A 19,906-nucleotide genomic window follows, 5' to 3' on the forward strand; every position below is an offset into this window, starting at 1 on the left:
AACGGTGCTCATTTTGGAGGAATATTTTTTGCATTTGTTTATTTGACAACACCTATTTAGCGACATGACCCTACTTGAGAAAACAGGTGAAAACAATTAATAAGTCGATAATCGAAGACAATAGCTTCAAATTTTTTGCGTGTGTCAACTACGAGCTAATTTGTTTTTTTTTCAATTTATTTTAATTAAGTTTAAAGTCAATTATATTTCAAATTATTATTTCAAAATTAATCAACCGAAGCAACTGGAGGTCTGTGGGGGAGGCCTATGTCCAACAGTGGACGTGCTACGGCTGAGATGATAATGATGATGATGAATCAAATACAGTCATCATCGGCTTTATGATAAACGCGGATGAAACGTGAACAAAAATGCGGAAGAAACAAAAAATGTTTTTCCTTTTTGTTTCTAAAGTAATTAGCTCGTAATAACGCACCAGAATTCTCAAACTGATTGTCGCGAAACCAAATTATCACACCTCCAGAGAAATATTCCGTAAAAAAAACGGAAGAGACGTAAAAAGTCCATTACTGTGGCCCATTTTAATGAAATCTTGTATAAATAGGAGAAGTTTAAAACAAAAGTAATATGCGTAGAGCTTTCCAGAAAAAAGTTAAATAGCGTTTTAGGGATTCAATTCGTATAATGTCCTCTTTAACTTTAGGGGGGGGGGGGCGCTCACCGGCCGATACGGGATAACTGGTGTAGGTACTGCAATTATCACGAATCGTATGCCTGTATAGGTAAACTTATATTGAGCAGGGGAGCGGGGGATTGTTGTAACAGGGTAAGTACTAACAAGGATTTTGACCATGAATTTTAATCTTATTGAATACTGCCATTGCTTACCCATGTTCGCGGTTCGATTCCCGATTCAAACAGCTAATAATCCAAAAATCTTTGAATGCAGTTTAAATTGTACCTACTAAAATCAAATGAAGTCTTCTTAGTAATTTTTTCTATTAAAATAGTAGGTACCTGCATATATTTAAAATGCTCCACGTGGCATAGCCATGGGATCTGTATAAATTATAAGTAGATTTCAAATGGGTAGATGTTATAATAATTCCAGCATCTGAACTATCTGAAGGTCTGGTTTCGTACGTTGTGCTTGTACATCCCTTAATTGCAGGATTCTCGCACCGACTCAATCGCCTCCTGGGACGAAATGTCTTAATCTACAAATCCGGACAAAAAGGTTTCACCGAAAGGGCCCAATCCAAGTTTATGGGAAGTCAGTAATTGCAATTAGTCATTTCCATCCGGTGGGGCACGGTACCGGTTCATTTTTTAGTTCAATCAATTGTGTTGATGGAAGGGATGATGGATGAAGTTTCTTTTTGTTTTTTGTTGTTGAAGGTTGCCAGGGTTAATAAAGTGTTTTGTGTTGTTCGAAAAGTGTGATTGGGTGGTTTGGCTTTAGTAGTTAGGTCATTGCAAATAACAAATTCATTAATACTGAAGAATAGAAGATCACACACCACGGCCCAATTGCAAAACAAACTACAAGCTAATAGTATTAGCGATTTTGTATTGAAATTCGCTAATAGTATTTGCTTGTAATTTCTTACGCATTTGGGCCCAGGTTGCAACTTTTTTGTCCTGTTGACATTCTTTACATCTGCCAAAGAAATCGTAGTGAAATGACTTCGGGAAGTTTCCAACCTGGTAGGTGCATCATTTATTTTCGTCTACTTTTCTAAATCTCTGGTTTCCTAGGATAGCGGTACCGCAAAATACGACTTCGTATAGTTTTTTTTTTATAAAACGAGGGGGAAAACGAGCAGATGGGTCACCTGATGGAGAGCGATCACCGTCGCTCATGGACACCCGCAACACGAGGGGAATCACAGGTGCGTTGCCGACCCTTAAACGGTAAACTATTTAGCGCGGATTTTTAGAAAGCAGTAAGTAAGCATAGACAATATTCTATATTAGTGCCATTCACCGCTGTATTACGGCTGCTACCTGACTGCACCGCTATCCTAGGTACGTAAGCAGATTTTAAAGGCTGATTTTGTAGCAACGGAAACGCTTTTATATCATGAATAGTAAAAAGAATAATGAGTACCAGAGAATTGGCAAATCGGCCATTCATTAGATTGGGGTAGGTACATTTTTTCTTGTTTGCTCCTAAATTTTTTTTTGCAAATTCTATTTAAAAAAAAACTATGATTAATTCGTTTCCAGGAAAACAAAATATTTATAAATAACTATACAAAGTTCCGTGTTTAAATGTCAATTATATACGCGTAAGTGAACGAAACATATCAAATAAAACAAGGTAAAAAATAACTTTAGCAACGTGTGATGTGATTCCCGATGACAGAGACGCGCGATGCCAAAAAGGAAAGGAAAGAGACGGTGGGCGGGGCTATGTTAGGCGCGATGTGGGTGTGGCTAGTGGTGGGGCTGGCTGCGCAGGCGGCGGGCAGCGAGTTCCCCGAGCGGGAGTGCTGCGACCCCGTGTACCCGCCCAACACTGCGACCACTGCCGCCGCGCCTGTCACTGTGCCTGTCAGCAGCAAACTACCAGGTGAGTGCCTTTTTTACACGGTCAAACAGCTAAACAATACAACACACACACATACATACGACTTGGGGATTTTCAAAAAACGAGCCCACTAATTTCTCAAAGGGCCGGCAACGCATGTGTAACTCAGCTTATGTTATGTATGTCTATGAATGGCGGTGATTACCTACTTTCAATCAGATGTCCCTCCTGCTCATTTTCCCCTATCATATAAAAAACTAAAGAAAAGAAAGAAAAATTGGTGCCATCAGCACCACCAACTTACACTTACTACAGTAATAAAACTAAAACTAAATTCATCATCATCATCATCATCATCAGCCAACAGCAGTCCACTGCTGGACATAGGCCTCTTCTACGGCGCGCCACAACGCTCTGTCTTCAGCCCCCTGCATTTATCCGCCGCCAGCGACCCTCTTAAGGTTGGGGCGTCCTGGGGCACGGTGGACGGACTACGTTTTCCCGTCCGTGGTCCATTCGAGGACTCGTCTGCTCCACCGTTCATCGGATCGGTCCTGCGACAGATGTGGCCAGCCCAACGCCACTTCAGCAAACTAATTCTTTGAGCATCGTCGGTGACTTTTGTTCTTTGTCGGATAATGTGATTTTGGACTTTATCCTTCCAAGAAACCCCTAGCATCGCTCTTCCATAGCTCGCTGAGTGTCCTTGAATTTGAAGAAAACTAAATTACTAAGTGATAAAATTAAAAGACAATTATAACAAAAAATTTAACCGACTACAAAAACCATGAAATTAATTTTCTACCAGTCTGAAGACGGTCGGTGCCTCAGCACGAGCCAGCAGGAGTGGACTCATAGTCATCTACCTCACCTACGCACTTTATATATTGGGCTTCAATCACTCCTGCAGGCTCGTGCGGCACCGATCGACTTCAGACTGGTAGAAAATTATTTTCATGGTTTAAATTATTTTCACAAAAGCAGTCAGTTAAATTTTTTGTTATACTTTTTTTTTCAAGCTTTTTAGTGTAAATAATCTAAGATACAATAGTTTAATATCAACTGCTCGTCACCTTTTACGAAAGATTGCATTTTCCGATGTAGAGACGTTCATTATTGAGGAGTCCTGGTGCTTCACCACCGTTTTACCATATGCATTACGAGGAGCATAAATTGCTTAGCAACTGTGTCAAAGTAATTAAAATTCAACCCGTGAAATACTTGTTATTGAGTAGTAACTCCGATGGTCAACTGTGTCAGTGATCAGTCCCACTTCACCAAATGATGATTTGCAAAAGCAAATGCACGAGTTACTATCCAATTATTTTGGATATATCCAAAGTTATATATTCAATTTACTATAGGTGTCCTTACAACATTTGAAGAGTTCCCTCGATTTCCTTAAGATCCAATCATCAGATCCTGATTTGGTGCTTAGGACCTAATTGAAGACATTACTAGACGAACGCAAAAAAAAAATTCAAATCGGTTCATAAATGACGGAGTTCTGAGGTAACAAACAAAAAAAAAACAACCGAATTGATAACCTCCTCCTTTTTTGAAGTCGGTTAAAAAAGAGGCTCCACTCAGCATGTGTTGCTACGTTCTGTGCAGCAACGATAACTGTGATTGTAGCTGATCAAGATGGGTATGGGGGAAATGGCCAGAAATCTCTGTGACTTTCATGCTGTGCACATATACCTACCCTGTATATACGTCGATGTCTACAACCTCAGGTAAATTTTACGATTTCCAAGTAAACAACCAGGAGTTTTCCGTGAACGGTTATGGTTTGACCAACAATCACCGCGGTTTCACGACGAACGACCATGGTTTTATCAAGAATGGTCGCGGTTTGGTCATAAATAGCCCAGATTTTACCTTTAATAGACACCTCCTGAGTGTAGAATCTTCAATTTCTACTTCTTATCGTGGTTATACCAACCGAGTATAAATGTCCGAGTATATGTCATGTAAAGGGTGTCGGCTGAAAAACAGAGCTGTTTGGCGTCGCTCCTCGTGGCCGGCGCCAGCAGCATATGCTGACGCCGACGCCTATTGTCACAATTATAAACTTTTATTTTGTATGAAATCTTATTTAATGTGTTTTGTGGCAATAAATGTTTTTTCTTTCTTCTTTCTTTCTTTTTCTAAAGAACCAGTACGAGGTGTAAAAAAATCGATGAGAAACTGAGCTTTATTGGTAATTCAATTATTTTCCCAAGAAAAGCCACGGATGTGTAGTGAATGGTCACGGTTTGGCACAGCCACAACTGCTCCGTGAACAGCCACGGTTTTACTCTGAAAGGTTAGATTTTAACCGTAAGCGCCTATTACAGCGTTGTGTAGGGTTAAGCTCAAATGTAATTTAGAACGAAAGAAAACCATTTATTCGTGAAATTAAGAGAATATAGTTTCAATAATGTGATCTTATGACTGATGCAAGTCTTCCTTTAGGATTAACAGTTCTTCATGTATTAATTGACATAGTATAAATAAGAAACAATGAACCCGAACGCGTAATACGTTCCAAATAAACAAAATACAAACACGAGGATTCTAGTTTCGAAAACCGAGGTGCTACACCGTGTTTAAACTTAGGTACTACACCGTGTTTAAAGCGAGGTGCTACACCGTTTTTAAACCGAGGTGCCACACCGTGTTTAAACCGAGGTGCTACACCGTTTTTAAACCGAGGTGCCACACCGTGTTTAAACCGAGGTGCTACACCGTGTTTAAACCTAGGTACTACACCGTGTTTAAAGCGAGGTGCTACACCGTTTTTAAACCGAGGTGCTACACCGTGTTTAAAGCGAGGTGCTACACCGTGTTTAAACCGAGGTGCTACACCGTGTTTAAACCGAGGTGCTACACCGTGTTTAAACCCATATCAAACCACTATCTATCACGACTTATTCACTTAAACACAAATGCAATGTTTTAGACTATTGCGGTTATTAGGTACTAATTTTATAAAATATTGAGCTTCTCCAAAATGAAGGGACGCGGAAAAAAATACAAATTTAAATCAAACACAAATTGTTTTCCAAAACAACCTGACATGTCATGTAAAGCAATAAGCCGGTTCGCCACAAACGTAACGCGGCACTAAATATTATATTGCATCCTCCATAATAACCAGGGGAAAAGCCAACAAAATACACATCTTTGTACCTGACCCTTTGTGTAAATAACGTTACAGGAATCTTTGAAGTTGGGAAACAAATAGTCGAATCGGAAATTTTCCGGCTTACCATTGTATTTTGGGAAGCTATTTCGTTTGGTTGCTATAGATGTTGATGGGACGGGGACGATACGATACGGTTACGATTTCTGAAGCGTAATAAGCACAGAATTTATGTGGAAGGAATATGTTGTGTGTGTCTTGTGCGACACTTGATGACAAGAGACAAAATCGTCATCAAGGCGGTTCTGCGTCAATCTCCGCAAACTTCTCTTGTCAGACCTGTGGATGAACATGTCGCTCTCGCATCGGTCACCCACGAAAGACGTTGTGCACAGGCAACACGTCAAAATTCTGAAACAGACGCATACCTAGGCCTAAATGATGTCGGTGATGTAGTGTACATTTTCCACAATCAATATTGTTATTTTTTCGCATCCACCGCTATCAATCGGCACACTTGATTACGGTGCTCACCAATGAAACGTTATATTTTTAAATTACCTAATCAATGCAATAACTCATGTTTCAAGCAGAACTTCATTATGGACTGAGCCAAGAAAAATAAAAAGGTTAAAAAATATATCAAAATGTTTTTTTCTTTTAGTATAAGCCTATAAGGCTATTTTTACATGTTTACGTACGTTTCACTGTAGGGCACGCTTCCTCTCAGAATGAGAGGGTTTGGCCGTAGTTTCCACGCGGGCCCAGTGTGGATTGGGAACTTCATACACACCATTGAATTTCTTCGGAAGAGTGTGCAGGTTTCCTTCGCAAATTTAAAATGTAAATTCGTACTTAAATTCGAAAAACTCAGAGGCGCGAACACTGCTTCAGAGGCCGTAGGTCCAACCACTAGGCAACCACGCCTTTCTTGCAATGGCAATTAATTTGACTAACACTAGAAATGCGAAAGTTCGTGCGTGTGTGTGTGTGTGTGTGTGTGTGTGGACGTCTGGAATAAAGCGTGGGCTACTTTTTAACCCAATATTCGTGCGGGAGTCATAAAATTTTGCGCGGCAGTTTTTAATGCAAAGTCAATGAGAACAAAGATGTAATTTTCGTATTTTTTTTATGAGAGATCGCTCCTAAGCGATATGCCGCCTATTGCTTACCTTGTAATTTTCTCTCTGTGTACCTGTTTTCTGTATCGCTTACTATTTATGGTGTACAATAAAGAATCATTGTGTTGTATTGTATTGTAATTTTTTGGGAATACCCTTGGGAAATTAGCAAAACCCCGGAATTCTAATTGAACCGTCAGATCTATGGATTACGCGTGCGAAGCCGCCGGTAGTCTAAGAAATAAAAATCTCTCAGTCGTGTCGTGTAAACGTCTTCCATAGCAAGTTGGGTGGCCTAACCAATCCAGCGCAGATTTCGGTTTCGATTACGACGACTGCGACGTGGACGGTGTGGGCGCCATTGATTACTTCTAAATAGATTCCATTCAGATATAATTAGAGAATGTTAATGTCAGCTCGGATTGGGGTGCGTGAGTGTGAGATGGTAAGAAGTTAATTAATCAAGTTTTGCGGAAGTCCATGTTTATTAAGTAGATAAAATATACTCAAAGTCGAAGTCAGAATATTTTGATCAATTTAAGTAATATTGGAATTCAGTTCAAAGGGAACTTTACTTACACCATTGAATGAGGGTTTTCACAGAGGCAAAATATCGCTAAATGGCGTTAGTATCGTGAGGTCCGTTTGACGTTTGCTTCACAGGTTTGTGTAGGTTTCCTTGCGATGTTTCCTTCGCCAAAAAGCTGGTGGTACGATTCAAATTTAATTTCGCACATGAATTTGGAAAAATGGGAGGTGCCAGCCCAGATTTGATCCCACGATCCTCTGCTTGGGCAACTACTAGGTCACCACGCACAGATATAGATTACACTAGATAACGCGTCGGTAACGTGTCACTTTTTTATATCTAATGTGACGTCTCAACAACGAATCAGCGATGTGAATTCCCCAATGTCCGTGCAAAATCGATTCAAATGCGCCGCCCGCCCGCGCCGTGGGGCTCGAGTCAGTCACTAGTCATGATTAGTCAGTTAGCGGTCAGTCTTTGAGAAGGGGCCAACCCCAACGTTTGTTCGGGGTTCAGACACGCGAAGTAGATGCATTTGCGTAATCTAGTGTAATCTATATCTGTGTCACCACGGCTGTTAGTAATTATCAATCATAACTTGTTAATTATCCTCTGTAACATACTGCAAAAAACACAAGACTTTCGCGTTGCATGCTTATCTTATCTTTACGAACTAGTTTATTACCTTGTTTTCATATACAATTAAAGTACACGTAAAAAGATCTAAATTATATATAATTGCACACTGCGCTTTCTAACCACAAATACGGACTTAGCCGTTATACTAAGAACATTGGCGGTAAATGTTACGTGCGGGTGCACAGTGTCAGCGATTAGCGAGAAACTGTAAATCGCTTAGGTATTGGTACGCCCTACCTTAGTACAAGGGCCGATCCAGCTTTATAGCCAGGGGGGTCAAATGGTAAAATTCTAGTTTATTTTTGTAAATCAAACATTGAAACACATCTCTTTTAAAGGTATAGATGATTAGATTACCTATGAAATTGAAATTAATTTTATTCATCTATTATAATTATTATTTATCTTATTAATAAAGGACTAAAAATGTGGAACTCCCATATACACTGTAACACTTGACTTGACTGTAAAACTTGGCCCACTTTACACTGGCGACACCCTAATCTTACGTTCCAAGAGCTCGACCTTTGTTTGTCTATAACTTAACAATCGCGTGCCGCTCGCACCGGCGCCCCGCCTTATCGCAAGCCATCGCACATGTTTATGAAGGCAAATGCCCGCAATTACCGCTTGCAGTCGGGGCTACCACCATTGACGATTATAGAACCAGGGATTCAGATGGGCATACAAGATCTTCCAGCTTCCAGTCCGTCGCTAAACTAGAGCTCTGCGAGTTGTTTACCTCGCTACCATATCATCATCATCATCATCATGCCTCGCTAGTCTGCCTTTACCGTTTTAGATACCAAAGACTCTCATTCCAGCCCATATACGACGTCCCACAGGCTTCCATCAGAATTAGAGGGCTTGGGCCGTAATTCCATTAAAATTTTTTTTCGTAGGTGCGGGTAAGTTTCTTTAATGTAAAGCTCATGGTAAAAAAATGTAATTTCGCACACAAATTCCAATCAATCAATAGTTTGTCAATTGTATTTTGGTTCTTTTCTTTTATACACTAAAGATTTTATATACATACATAAGTACATACAAATACAATCAGTAGGTTAGAAATGCCGTAAGTCGTTTCGAGAAAAGGATTGGTGGGGGTACAGCCATGTTCCTCGATGTTTTAGGTAGAATTAGGGATAAGTACGCATTTTTTTCCCAACTGCTCGAAGGTTGGTGAAAGTTCATTAATAATAATGGTCGCAAACGCGTCCACTAAATGAAACAAAAATATCAAATGTGTATTAAAATACGCTGTTTCGGTACTTCGTTATTGCAATGTTTTGAGTACTGATGAAACCTAAATGCGTTTTATTTATAAGTGAAAACTAACAAGATTGTAACATAACAGCATACAATTTTCCAGCTACTAACTGACCTATATCTGCTAAATTATTAAGGAAAAAATTGAAGAAGCCTTATGTATAGGGAAAAAGTTTTTTCTTTTTATATAAAATAGAATGGCAAACGAGCAATTGACCACCTGATGGTAAGTGAACACCCATGGACACCCGGAACCTGAGAATCGCCGATGTGTCGCCAGCCTAAGATTGAAAACTGTTGCCTAGATTTACCTAATATGCAAGTAATTTTACCAGCTGGCTTACTCTCTACACCAGCGCAAGCCCTTCTGCTTGGCAGCAGGACAAGCGAGTAAGATGGGTATACAGGTTGTAACATTTGAATCGGCCAGTATGGGAAAGTCTGAAACTATCAGACATACGAAGAACTACCCTCAGGAAGCATGTCATCGATTTTAATAATAAGAAAAGCATTATTAAAAAAACTTGTACTCAGTTCGGAAATCGAACCGGGACGTTTTGAAAATAAACCTTAAATTAATAAAGAATATAAAATACAATGAATTTTATTCATCCTAAATTCGTTGTTTACACTATCGATATCCAAATAGAAATATTGTAAGTTTTATTTTTCAAAACGACCGGGTTCGATTCCCGTACTGAGTACAAGTTTTTTTTAAATGCATGAATGCAGTTTTTCTTGTTACTAAAATCGATGACATGGTTCCTAAGGACAGATCTTCATATGTCTTATGGTTTCAGACTTTCCCTTACTGGTCGATTTTAATGTTATATCCTGTCTAGATCGCTATCTAGCCCGACCTTTCACTACTTAAATCTTGAACTCGCAGTCTAGACAAAATATTCAAAGATTTCGTTTTCATAAACCAAATACACCAACTCGAGCTTGATTGCCTCGCCACTTTATTTTATGAAAATTTCGTCACCCGTATACAAGGAAAACCTCTTTTGTTACAACAGTCGACGTCCGTACACCGCCGACTTAAGGTCAATTTCTGTTACACTCAGCGACTTTTCTCCGTGGTTTTTCTATAGGTACATATTAAATTTATGCAAGACGAATGGCAGGATGGCATCGTAAGAATTGAGTACTTTCTTACGTTTCAACAGTCCTTGCGCAAGCGATTTAGGTTTGTGTATGTAGATGATATGGCAGCTTTTTCTATGATGATACTGAAAGTATTGTCGTCTGTAGCATTTTGTATATTTACCTATGTATAGGACTCAGGTCTAGACGCTATAATTTATGCAAATTAACAACTCCGGCTTAAAGAAAAGATTATTTTAATGTAAAATGTTTTACAAAAATTCAGGGGACTCGACGATTTTTTAGTGAACATCTTGTGAGGAAAGTTTCGATAATGAGATTATAAGTCTATGAAAAATATAAGATTTTAAAATAAAATAGTTATTTGACTTTCAGTCAACCATGATAATTTAATATAAGTTTTTTCGATTAAATTATAACGGAGTGTCTTGTGTTCGTTGAATATTTTTTTCGTAGGGGTACTTTACTAAACTTAATGAAAGCCATATAAATGTATTTAAAATATCTCTTTTACTCAATTTAATTTCAAATTGAAATGCGTAATGAAATTTGAAATTAGTAACGAACTTCAAATTTCACGAATCAATGTGAATGCTGAGCTTGAGCCTATTGCCACATATTTGTAACGTGTATGTTGTTTTTATTTTTGTCTTTTGTTATGTTCTTTGTATTTTTCTTTTAATGTGGCAGTAAATGTCTTTTTATTTATTTATTTATTTAACTTTATGGTGAAGGGAAAAATCGTGAGGTCACCTGTACAAACCTACGAAAAAAGTGAATGTTGGTGGGAGAACTTTCTAATCTGCACTGGGTCCTGGAATGGCCAAGCCCTTTCATTCTGAGAAGAAGCCTGTGCCCAGCAGTGGCACGGTGTAGCTGGGATGATGATGATGATGATTTCATCAAATTACGGGGTTAGTTTGACTAACTACCTCTGTCAGGGTTTTTCATATAATTTTTTGATGTAAGGTGACCCGGGGCTATTGTAGCTGGGGGGATATTGTATCTGAGCCGTTGATGGCGTTCTTACGACGCCATGTTCTTCTCGGCCATTTTACGTTGTGTTCGCCAGAAGACTGTCTTCGCACAACACACATGAACATGGCGTCGTAAGGACGCCATCAGACGGCTCAGCAGGGCTACTACGAAACTCGAAACTCGAAGTTCGTGTAGTGCGGTCCCTCTGACAGTTATTCTATTTAATACGAGAGAGAGAGGGACGTAACGATACGAACTTCGAGTTTCGAGTTTCGTAGTAGCCCAACAGATACAATATCTCCCCCAGCTACAATAGCCCCGGGTCACCTTATATAGGGGATGATGATCATCATCATCATCATGTCAGCCGAAAGACGTCCTGCTGGACATAGGCCTCCCAAGGCTCTCCACTCAGACCGTCTTGTGCTTTCCGCATCCACCGCGATCCGCGATCTTAACCAAGTCGTCGCTCCATCTTGTTGGAGGCCTACCGACAGCTCGTCTCCCGGTCCGGGACGCATGAGAACCTTCTGGCCCATCGGCATCCGTCTGCGAGCAATGAGATGATGATGATGATATTTGACCAAGAGCCTTCCCTAAACTTTAAACATACCAGCCATCGAGACAGCCAATGTCTAAAGTACATTGGCAGTGACAATGACCCCCGATTCAAAAACTTCTAACTTACAACTTAGGAATTATCAGAAGTTCCAACTTCAAACTTCACCAGAACTATTCGCCCCAACACTACATAAAATATTGGCATGAAAACTCCCAGTATTCGTAAATGGCTTATGAAAAAATGGAAAAGTAAATTAAATGTTTAACTAGTTCACAAAAGCTTTGAACTTTTGGGGTGTAGCTTTACTGACACGCGATATCAATTCCGATTCATTAAGCTCATAGATAAAATAACAACAGAGCGAACAATCCGTAGAAATAAATTTACGAAACAATAAACAATTAGCTTTTGCCCGCGGCTTCGTCCGCGTGGAATTCGGTTATCGCGCGCTTTTCCCTCGGGAAGTATGCATTTTCCGGGATAAAAAGTAGCCTATGACACTCTCTGGCTCATAAACATCACCTCTATTTCAAAAATCACGTCGAGCCGTCACTCCGTTTCGACGTGAAAGACGAACAAACATACAAACACACTTTCGTATTTATAATATTGGTATGGATTATTTTTACGAATATAATTTTGTACCTATCGGCGTCGAGACCCTTGGTCCGTGGGGCCCTGGCGCTCTAAACCTCTTCAAAGACTAATCAAAGAGACTCTGAGATAGCACAAGAGACCGAAGAGCTGGCAGCTGCCTCGCTCAACGCATCAGTCTTGCAATCCAGCGAGGTAATGCTGCCAGCGTCTTCGGTACCATGCCCCAGGTATCACTTTTAGAATTTATTTTAGGCCACATTTTCTAATAAATTTATAGTTCGTTAGTTCGTTTCGCACCGCAGCTTATAAGCCAGCAAATAAACTATTCTTTCATCAGGTCGATTTATCTATTTGTTACAGACTTCTGTGACAAAAAACAAAAGGTACTCATTTCGTAAATTGAACTTGATAATTAAGTTTTTATTAGGTTGTCTCTGGCTCTCCTCTAATATTAGAGCTGGGTTATTTTTTTAAATAGAATATGGTTTTGGAAACGTTGCGTCCAATTAATTTGAATTTAAAATTAATTAAGGAAAGATAGAATTTATAGATAAAATACCAAAACAATACCAATAGGTATTAATTATTGAGCACTACAAGTTAGTACAATATACGAGTAAGTTAACTTATTAGTTACCAAGACAAAATACAGAACGTAGGGTCTCATCGCTAAAGAATGATCTCTTTCAGACAATTTGCATTATAGACATTAATATAAATACGTAAAAGCAGTTTTCTCATTAATGATGGAAAAATCGACCGTTAAGTCCATCGTTATATGCGTTGATGCAATAATAAATTTTAAAAAAGTGGTATTACTTCCCGGACATGTCCGGGAAGTGTTTATTATTGTGCAGGTTTTTTACTTTTAATTTCATCCAAACAGCCAGCAAACTGTCTAATAATCACGTACAAAAACAAAGATTAAAAAAGTTGACTTAATTATCTTCTCGGACTGCTAAATATTTTGTAACAAAGGTATGTTTTTTTAATGTTGTGCGTTTAGGAATTGCCGCTTTAACTAAAAGTAAAAATGTATAATATTTATATTAACCTAATCTTATAAGTTTTCTTTTAATTTATTTTGATTACTATATTTTATGTGGAACCAAATATACGATTCGGGCCCAAATCTTTAATATCTAAATTGAGGCGGGAACGTGAATTTCATTTTGTCAAAGATTTTTTGCCGTGTTATTTTTACGAAAATAAAATGAGTTCGAAAATATCCTAATGGGCACACCACAAACTCCTAACTCGTTGCGCAGCATCTTTTATCAGTACGGTTTATTTTTATTACTATTAGTGTTAATTTTGTTTAGATTGTAGGTAGATTGTTATATATAATAAACATATTGTGTCGAATAAATATAATGTTTTCGTTTTTTTCCTCGCATATTTGTAGAAAAGCAATGTACAGGCCTCTGCAGGAATGTCATTTCGAGACACGTGTCTACTTTTACCCATATTCTAAGTTATAAACCGCATAATCTTGCATTTTCCCCCCATTTAGGCATGCCGTGAACGGAAAGGGGTTACCGGCCGATCGGGAGTAATCCCGGGCATCTATCACGAGATTACCGGAGTTCGATTTTTCCCAGGTACGGGATAACCCGGGACTGAGAAGGATGTTTACAGTCAGCCTTTCAAGTGTACTAGCTCAGTCAGATAGCTAATTTGTGGCCGTATTTTCATAGACAATACCAATTACCTCGATGGATGTTGTTTCTCGAAATGAACTAGCGGCTGGGTTTTTTTAACTTGCTACGATGTGGGTGCCTTGATTTTAAAGGAGATGTACCTTTTGTGTAATATTGGCGACGTATCAGCCTATTGCAGGTGTTTATGGATTATTATGTCAACCACATGTCTGTTTGCCGGCTTTAGTGAAAAAGGCAATATCGTGTACTTAATATAAATGAAAATATTCTACTAACTTAATAAAAATTAAAATATTCTGCTTCTACTATAAAATGTTGTTAGAGTTACCTACGTCATAACTCTGGTAGCGACTATATTTTAACCTCAACTTAGGTTTGTAAGTAAATTACGAGATCTTATTATATATATTTATCATATTTTTCACGTAATTCAGCCAACTTTTGCAGGGCATTTACCTGGCATCAGATAAGAAAGAAGACATTTATTCACATAAAACACAAATACAACAAAAATAAGAATAAACAACAAAATAAAAGAAAACAAAAAACAAACATGAAAATACATAAGTAGGTACTAAAGTATTTTGGTAGGTACAACACATATACCGGGTGCGGCCTGTAATACGAGCAAATAATTAAAACATAGATCGTCCTCACCAAACTAAACAACATTAGTTCAGCGACTTTTAAAAATAATATTTTTTAATTTTTTTATTACACTAAAGTTTATTCGAAGAAGCAATGTAAAGCAAAATATTTGATATTTGTAGCGTGATAGGCGACGTTACTTGTGTTCTAGGATGGCGTACATTGATTTGATAGCAGTATTTAATTTGTATGAAAAAGGGAAAATCTAAAGACGCCATTATTTTTAAAAGTCGCTGAACTAATGTTGTTCAGTTTGACGACACAATCTATGTTTTAATTATTTTCTCGTATTACAGGCCACACCCGGTATACCTACTAATAAATTTGGTAAACACAAACTAATTATGGAGTTTGGAAAAATCAACCAAAATTCGTGATAGGACCAAAATCAACCGTCGACTTTAATTACATTTAGATACACGGAATCTGGTAAGTAAATTTAATCTATCATTTTTTTCAGCGTTGCCTATATCTGTTCAAGTATTGCACGTGAAAATGTGTGTTTTCTCATATTATGTAGAATTATATAAATGTCTACTTTAAAACATAAGTTTTGGTCTAAAGAAGATAAAACTAAAGTTAGCAAGGCGCCCAAGTTACGAATAATTCCGATACAATGTTAGCGCCCCGGGAATACCTAACATTGTTGATATCGACTTGTGAAGTTTGGGAACCTGTTTTACTGATAGAGATTACACGTCAGAGAAGTTTCATTATTTGAGAACATTTACGAAACTTGCATTTTGCCAATATTCATCAGAAATGTTCGCTTTTTGTCGACTTTTCGACAGAGATTGTGTATGAATTTTTAAACTGTCTAAATGGGAAATACGATGACAAAATGGAACCATTTTTAGGGTTCCGTAGCCAAAATGGCTAAAACGGAACTCTTATAGTTTCGCCATGTCTGTCTGTCTGTCCGTCCGCGGCTTTGCTCAGGGACTATCAATGCTAGAAAGCTGTAATTTTGCACGGATATATATGTAAACTATGCTGACAAAACGGTATAATAAAAAATTCTAAAATTTTTTTTTTAGAGATTAGACGTAAAGTGGGGGTGATTTTTTTTCTCATCCAATCTTGTAGTGTGGGTTATCGTTGGATAGGTCTTTTAAAATCATTAGGGGGTTGCTAAAACGATTTTTCGATTCAGTGATTTGTTTGCAAAATATTCAACTTTAAAGTGAACATTTTCATTAAAATCGAGCGTCCCCTCTCTAAAATCTAAACCGGTGGGTGGAAAATTTAAAAAAAATCAGGATGGTAGTAAGTATATCAAACTTACAAGAAAAACTATAACGGTTAAGTTTTCTTCACAATTTATTAGTTTTTTATTATTATTTTACCGTGAGCGTGAGAGTTAAGCCGTGGTGGCCGACTGGTTTGCCCTATGGCCTCTCAAGCAGAGGATCGTGGGTTCAAACCCCGGCTCGCACCTCTGAGTTTTTCGAAATTCTTGAGCGGAATAACATTTGAAATTTACCACGAGCTTTACGGTGAAGGAAAACATCGCAAGGAAACCTATACAACCTGCGAAGCAATTCAACGGTGTGTGTGAATTTCCTAATCCGCACTGGGCCCGCGTGGGAATTACGGCCCAAGCCCTCTCATTCAGAGAGGTGGCCTGTACCCAGCTGTGGGACGTATATAGGCTGATGACGAAATTATTATACCTAAAAAAAGCAATAGAAATGGTTAAAAACAGAACAATTATAAAAAAAGGATTAATAATAGGAATACACTAGGCTAACCTATATAGGTAGTTAACCTACCCAACCCACTAATATATGTACTTTTAAATTCAGCCCAATTCATCGCCACTTTCCAGTGATATTTTCAAGTGATATATAATTTCAAAAGTATTTCAAGTATCTCATACTATGACTATATGTTGTTGTAAAACAACCGTAAAGTGACCTTTTCCAGACACGGGAGCGGCGGTTCTAATTTGTATGAAGACCCGGTAATCTCCCCAACTTTCCTGGATGGTGAAATAATAATTAGTTCACACTTCGTGGGTCAGTCTCGTTGTAACTGGGGCAAGTAAATTGTTTTAAGCCCTTGTTTAATGCTGCCTTCTGTGGAGCAGCGTTGGTCGAGGGACGCGATTATGCGTTAGACTGAGAGGCACGGTGCTCGCTCGTATATAATCTCGAACTTAGCCGACGTTGCCCAATGTGTTACGTAATGAAAGGTTCGATTCTACTCGCATACATGCGCATTCCACAGTCATATACTCTAGATATACCATAATATTTTATTTGGTCCGTGGGGTCCTAGCGCTTTAAAACTTTTTAAAGAAATTTCGAAAAGATTAGTAGACGTCACAGGTGATCGAAGAGCCGTCAGCTTCCTCGAACAAAGAATTAGCCTAGCTATTCAAAGAGGAAACGCTGCCAGCATCTTCGGGACCTTGCCTAAGGGGTACTCTTTATATAGTTGTAGTTTTAGGTTCTATTTTTATTTTATGTAAGTTTTTTATTTTATATAGGTAAGTTTGTTAAGTATAGGACTGTTTTTAATTGAATACATTTAATAAATTTCTTTGATTATAAGATGATATGTCATATTTAAGATATCAAACATTTTACGACACATTTTTTGTTAGTTGAATCAAAATCAAAGTACTTAACACCTGATTCAACAAAATAAAAAATGTTCGGTCCACGCCGCTGGAGCCAGCTAACTGAATGTTAACGCACTGGTGCACGAAACACTCGGCGCGCCACTTATCTCGGTACATTAGAACCTAACATAGCGGGAGCTAAGCCAAGCAATGAAAAAAACTTATCTAGGTAAAGCTTATTATTTTATTAATACGAGTAAAACGGCTTATTAACCAACATGAAATAAGTACTTGTACAGCACAATCCAAATTATCAAAGAAAAACAGATAATGGACATAACTCTTCGGTAGATAAAAATACAATCACTTCTATTTTTAATACAGGGTAGAATATTTTAATTTTAAAAATATAGCTTACTTATTCAATCAAATCCGTACTAAGACGTGGCAAATAAAATAAGCTTTAAATTTTGATTGACTTTCAGGTACCTATTCGTTAACCTAAATATAGCCTGCATATGTATCTATGATGTAGACAAGACATGGATGGTGGACAGGGCACATTACTATTGAACATCTATTTATTCAATTGAATAATTGTATATTTGGAACTTATGTTTTACAAATCAAATTATCTTTATCTTTATAATAGTTTCGCCATGTCTGTCTGTCTATCTGTTGACTGTCTGTCGTCCGCGGCTTTACTCAGGGACTATCAATGCTAGAAAGCTGTAATTTTGCTCTTGGCCGGTTTTTTTTTTAATTTTTCCAGGCAACAATTTAGCAGAGAGTTAGTCCACGCAACCCCATAAGCTTTAAGCATATCCAACGATACCCCACACTGATTTTTGACGAGAAAAAAAAGCCTCCCTACATGTAGGGATACACCTACTCCCCATCAATTTTCTTTGTTAAAAAAAAATTGCAATACAAAATAAAGCATAAAAATGTACATGATTTACCTGAATCTCTCATGCACGTGTCCGTGTCCCAGCTCCACAATTTACCACATGGCAGCCCACCCTTTTCATCTACTGCTACTAATTCCAAGTCCCACCGCTAGATGGAGGTTGACAGGATAAATCTCTCAGCGAGAGGATCTAAAAATGTCAAATGGCTTTTATACAGCCTGTAGTGCGTAGAAGGGAACGAGGACAACTCTGTGTATGCAAGTCGAGAGGTACTAAATAGGCAGAGCTACAGTAGTAAGGGGGTCAAATTTCATGGAATGGGTTTATAATAAACAATAAATTTACTTAATAATTTATTGTTTTTAACATCAGTTAAACATTAGCGTCAACGTATGTTTCGATTATTAGTTATTGGATTAAATTATCACACCAAGGAGATGGACGGATGATCTGGTTAAAGCCGTAGGTTCACGGTGAATGCAAGCCGTTTCCAACCAAAGCAAGTGGAGGTCTATCATCATCATCAGCCGGAAGACGTCCACTGCTGAACAAAGGCCTCCCCCTTACACAGCCACAATGAACGACAACTCGCCACTTGCATCCACCGCTTACCCGTTTAGTACATTAATTTGAGGTAATTCTTGCAAGCTTTTATTTAAATTGCAATGTTAGCCTGTGAGTTATGGCACAGAATTAAACAATAGTACATGAAGTTATGGCAATATTTTTTATCTACCTACACACGTATCATAAACCCTCTGCAATGCATTCAAAAACAGGGAATTATGACCAGCATAAAATATAAACTGTTTTGTTTGAACAAATTTCTTAGCTGTGTAAGAAAATGTTATTATTTCTAATAATATCGAAGTCAGAAGTAGATTATTTTAAATCTAGTGGCATTTTCTTAAAAATATAGAATAGGGGTGAACATGGTTGCGTGCTGGGATCGGTGACCTTATCCGCTTGTATATAGAAGGTTACTGGTAGCTTTTTTCTCCTTAAATAGTCTTGAAAAAACTACTTTTCACAAAGAAGTTACTGGGGAACAAAAATACCGTACTCTATTCGACAAAAGGATGGTACGGCAATGCTCGACTTGATTCAGCGTGGTTTAGATGAAAGGAATGGAGATAGTGGAGACCTTGGACAGGATATAGGATAATTTTTATCCCGGAAACTTGAATAGTTCCCACGGAATGGCCATACCATAAATGAATTCTTGAAAAAGGAAGTCGCGGGCAAAAGCTAGTTTGATATAACCATAACATTTTGTACAATACAATGCTACATATTAAATTTTAATAATAATAACGCTATTAAGTAGTCTTTTTCTCTCCGTGTTTTTTGTATATCATATATTGTTTTATATATCACTTACTATTGTGGTGTACATTAAAGACTCATTTTATTTTATTATTTGATATCATTACATTCAACAGTTTAAAAAAGAAAATGATTTAATTTCACACATAAATTTCGTAAAAGTCAGAGTTGCGAGACCCGCTTAAGAAGCCATAGGTCAAACCATGACGGCTGTGTAAATATTTAATGTCAAAATTTAGACATTTACGTCTCAAAGCGCTAAAGAAAATATATTCTACGAGTATACAAACAGGATAAAGAAAATGAGCCATGTACTTAGTATTTAGTCTTTTCAAAGCAAAAATGTAGGCTTCTTAGTACGCAACTTCAAG

The 19,906-nt window shown here is 37.9% G+C and overlaps 1 protein-coding gene across 4 annotated transcripts in view; it reads left to right on the plus strand.

Annotated features, from left to right (window-relative positions):
• Gfrl (Glial cell line-derived neurotrophic family receptor-like) overlaps nucleotides 1-19,906 on the plus strand; it is a 305,325-nt gene that overhangs the window by 16,842 nt on the left and 268,577 nt on the right. For all 4 annotated transcript variants that reach the window (XM_074102667.1, XM_074102670.1, XM_074102671.1 and 1 more), the window contains exon 2: nucleotides 2,191-2,536. In XM_074102667.1, coding sequence (XP_073958768.1) covers nucleotides 2,323-2,536 — 214 coding nt within the window. In that variant the 5' untranslated portion in view covers nucleotides 2,191-2,322. The remainder of the gene's footprint in view (nucleotides 1-2,190; nucleotides 2,537-19,906) is intronic.

This window comes from Choristoneura fumiferana, chromosome 19, assembly GCF_025370935.1.
Source record: "Choristoneura fumiferana chromosome 19, NRCan_CFum_1, whole genome shotgun sequence".
NCBI classification, from domain to species: Eukaryota; Metazoa; Arthropoda; class Insecta; order Lepidoptera; family Tortricidae; genus Choristoneura; species Choristoneura fumiferana.